The sequence below is a fragment of the Diplotaxodon limnothrissa genome, linkage group LG3, assembly GCF_057381915.1.
Source record: "Diplotaxodon limnothrissa isolate DT_005_m linkage group LG3, D_limnothrissa_male_GT1.1, whole genome shotgun sequence".
Classification (NCBI taxonomy): Eukaryota; Metazoa; Chordata; class Actinopteri; order Cichliformes; family Cichlidae; genus Diplotaxodon; species Diplotaxodon limnothrissa.
Genome location: NC_140598.1, coordinates 13125651 through 13129395, shown reverse-complemented (window position 1 = coordinate 13129395; position 3745 = coordinate 13125651). Strand labels below are relative to the sequence as shown.

Below are 3745 nucleotides of genomic sequence, written 5' to 3'. Positions count from 1 at the left end.
GAAGAAGGTTGATTGTTAGCAAGTGGGCCAGAAGAGAGCAGGGAACAATATCAGAGTTCACCAGAACAGGAGAATTTAAAAAAACTTCAAAGAGCAAAATGTAAATCATGAAAAGTGCAGACAATGGACACTTTCATTGTTTTAACTCTCAGGTTCACTTCAGGTCCCTGTGTGTTATAACTTATGTTACAACTCTTTTTTGTGAACAACTCTAGGAGTAGGGATGGGACTCGAGATGTTCAGTTCCTTGGATTCGTCAAATTTGCTCACCTATCAGTTCCACGTGCACTTACCAGTGCCTTCATTTAAAGGAAATGGCCCTACAGTTCCTCCTGGCTGACTTAACAAAACAAACAACAAAACAAAACAATAAAAGAAGTATAAACCTACAAATAAAATAACCCAAAAATATATGTAAATCAACAACAACCCCTAGCAAACTTCAAAGTAATAAAAAAAGAATAAATAGCTCCAACAAGAATCGATAATTGATAAGTGATATTGACAATGGAATCTGCATCACTCAGCTCTCATCAGTTTCCATCCCTACGTGTCAGCTCCCAAAACTTTTGGTGACATCTAATAAAAGTAACAGATTTAATGAGATTAATTTCAAATTCATAAAATGAAACGGGACAAAAGGTTTACTAAAGTGTAAACACAGTATGCATTTTTTAGAATATCTTTTCATGGGAGCAATATGTGTGATAGGAGTGGAATGGCTAGTCAAGCACCAGGAGAAGAAACGGTCATGGTTACACTAAAAGTTGTGATTAACTGCAGATAGAAAACAAGCTTTAGCCGTCATATGTGGTACTCACTCATTCACTCATCAAACCCACATATACATCCTTGCATTCTCAGTGAAGATTTGATTCTGTTTCTTCTCTTTTCCAGGGATTTCTGATCTCCTTCACCGCTCACAGAAAGTCCTGTTCTGGCTAGCCATGACTAGATACCATAATCCCTCAAGTGCTTTAATACGGCTGCTTCTTCTGACAGCAGCATCCTTTCTCCATCTGTCCACCTCCAATCCTCTCAGCACCCTTGACAAGCCATACCAACATATGTCAGGGCTGACTGTGTCTGGATATAGGAATATAGGTGGTGAAGAAAGCCAGCCAATGCAGAGACAAGAGGAAGCAGAGCATGAAGAAGAGCTTTTTAAAAATGTTGATCCCAAAAAACTAGCAGCAGTTTTACTAGAGGCACTGAATAATTCAAAAGCAGAGCAAATGAGCGAAGGAGAGGGGCGTGATGGAATGGAAGAAGAGATGACAGCAGAGAAAGAGGAATATAAAAACAAAGATTCATACAGAAAATTGAGAACGATTGAGGGAGCAGACCGAGACAGAGACGGACGACAAGAGTTAGAGCTGCTAATGGCGACACAGGGGAAGGAGCAGGAAACGGGGGAAGAGGAAGAGAGGAAGAAAGCACAAAAAGAAGAGGAGCTGACCGAGAGGGTGACCAGTCGTACTACAAGCCACACAGTCGAAATAGCAAGAGAGAAGCCTCCCACTGGCTCAGATGGAAGAGGCGATAATGGAGAGAGTACTGGTTCCCAGCAGGGATCAACCAGCCCTGATCAAGCCAGTAGTGAGGAGGAGGAACAGCTCAGCCCTGAGGAGCTAAAAAGTCTTGAGATGATGATGAAGGAATTCCCTGCTTTGAATGTGCCCATTAAGAGGGAAGGAGACTCTGAGCAAAGTCACAGAGAAAGCAGAGACTACAGCTACAACGACATCATGCCCATAAATAAAGGCAGTGACCTTGCTATCACTAAGAAAAAGCTTAAATGGCAAGAAGAGACGCAGAAAGCTCTCAGCTTCCCAAAGTTCAGAGGAGATAATTTTATGGATGAATTTGATGACAGTAATCATAACTCAGCAGACCTCCAGGCTCCAAGAGAACAGACGATGGAAGATGATGATCCAGACGAGGAGGAGGAAGAAGATGAGGAGGTGTTGAGTCCAGAGGAAGAGGAGGCTCAGGCCAAAGGTGAGCAGGAGGAGATGAGGAGACAGGCAGCTGAGGCACAAAGAGCCAAGATGGAGGAGGAGATGCTAGCTGATATTGCCTCAGACATGCTGCTGCGGTACATGGTCAAACAGAATAACGGGAACAAGCAGTACAGCTCTTCTCTCTCCAGCGCTGCAGAGGATAAAAGGTCTGACGAAGAACAGGAAGTCACAGAGGAAGACGATATTGATCCTCAGACCATTGACAAGCTTATAGAGATCTCCAGCAAGCTCCACCTCCCTGCTGATGATGTGGTGGACATCATCAGTGACGTGGAGAAGAAGAAGAAGAAAGACTTGTCGCCTGACGTGATATCAGGTTGGCGACGACCTTTATCCCCCATATCTTCACCATTTTCATCGGAATCACAGATTTCAAGCAATCAAAATGACATTCCCGCCTCTAACCAACCATTTCCAGCAGCTCATTTCCTCAAAACTTGGTTGCAGAAGAAAAATCCAACAAGATCAGAGGATCTCTGGAACAAACCTGCAAAACCTCAGCTTGGCAATCAAAATATCTGGGCTCAGCCTCCTGTGCCGATCAAACAGGACCTCTGGCTCACGTCACCTAAAGCTGCTTGGACTAGATATCCTCACTATCCCCTTTTCCCCCACACTTATCCTTCCTACTACCAGAAGAAGCCCTACAAAGGCTACCCCATCTATGTTCCTCCTGCACCCAGACTTAAACCCTATTACTTGATCCTTAAGCCCGCTCTCACTCTCAACAACTTCCTCACTCATTCAGTGGATGATGTTTATGCTTTTTCTCCCAAAAGGCGATACAACAGCTGGGTCCAACCTAAGCTGAGAAAACCCCCTACAGGCCAACAGCAGAAGTCTTACTACACCAGATACCCTCTCTCTTTGTACCCTTGGACATTTCAGCCAGCGTCCAACCCCAAACTACATCCACTTCCCAGAATCCATTCTCAGCAGAAGCAGCTGTATTACTCAGCCCCAGCGCCTGCAGATTATTATGTGGCTGGAAAGCAGCCAGACAGTAACTATGATGATCTGGAGAAATACATACAGCAGATATCCATGAAGAAGCCATACATGATGGACTGAGTACAGACATGAGAAGAAGGACGAGAAGAAGAAGAGCCACAAGCAGAAAAGAGTGTATTTATTTATGTTAAAGTATTTAGGTGGTTTTTCATATGTAATAAGTTTCCTGTAATCATTTTGATTGGTTATGATTGAGACAAGGACACCACAGAAGACTTTTCCCCAGAGGTGGTCTGGATAAAACGGATGAAAGATGTACAACTGCACTCATTTCCTTTGCTATCCTTTAACTTTTCTTGACAACATTCTCTATATGGACATTTTAAAATGCCAACAAAGGAGGATGTTTAAATATGCTGTTACCTGTACCGAAGGCCTTTTTCAGAATCAGTCAGATGAATTTGAAAACATTTATTCCCATGTTGGCTCTACTGTCAGGAATGATAGTTTTGGCATTAAAATTTGAAAATTATCAAATTAAAATAGTTTCCTCAAAATTATGCCTGGCCAAAAGATACCAAAAGTCCCCCCTCAGTGGAAGGAAATAGCCCCCAAAGGCAGGGTGTCCATACATTCTTTCACTATCACCTCTTAGAAATCAAAAGCCACTCCCTATAATTATCTTTTAAATGACCACATGTTTATGTAAATGTATCAGTTTTTTATTGTTCATATAAAAGGATAAATTTTTAATGGAAAGCACGTTTCTG

General features: G+C 42.5%; 1 protein-coding gene across 1 annotated transcript; it reads left to right on the top strand.

Annotated features, from left to right (window-relative positions):
• Positions 1-947: 947 nt before the first annotated feature.
• Positions 948-3095, top strand: vgf (VGF nerve growth factor inducible). Its single transcript, XM_085350449.1, has one exon. The coding sequence runs from the start codon at positions 948-950 to the stop codon at positions 3093-3095; it is 2148 nt and encodes a 715-aa protein (XP_085206575.1).
• The last annotated feature ends 650 nt before the right edge of the window (positions 3096-3745 follow it).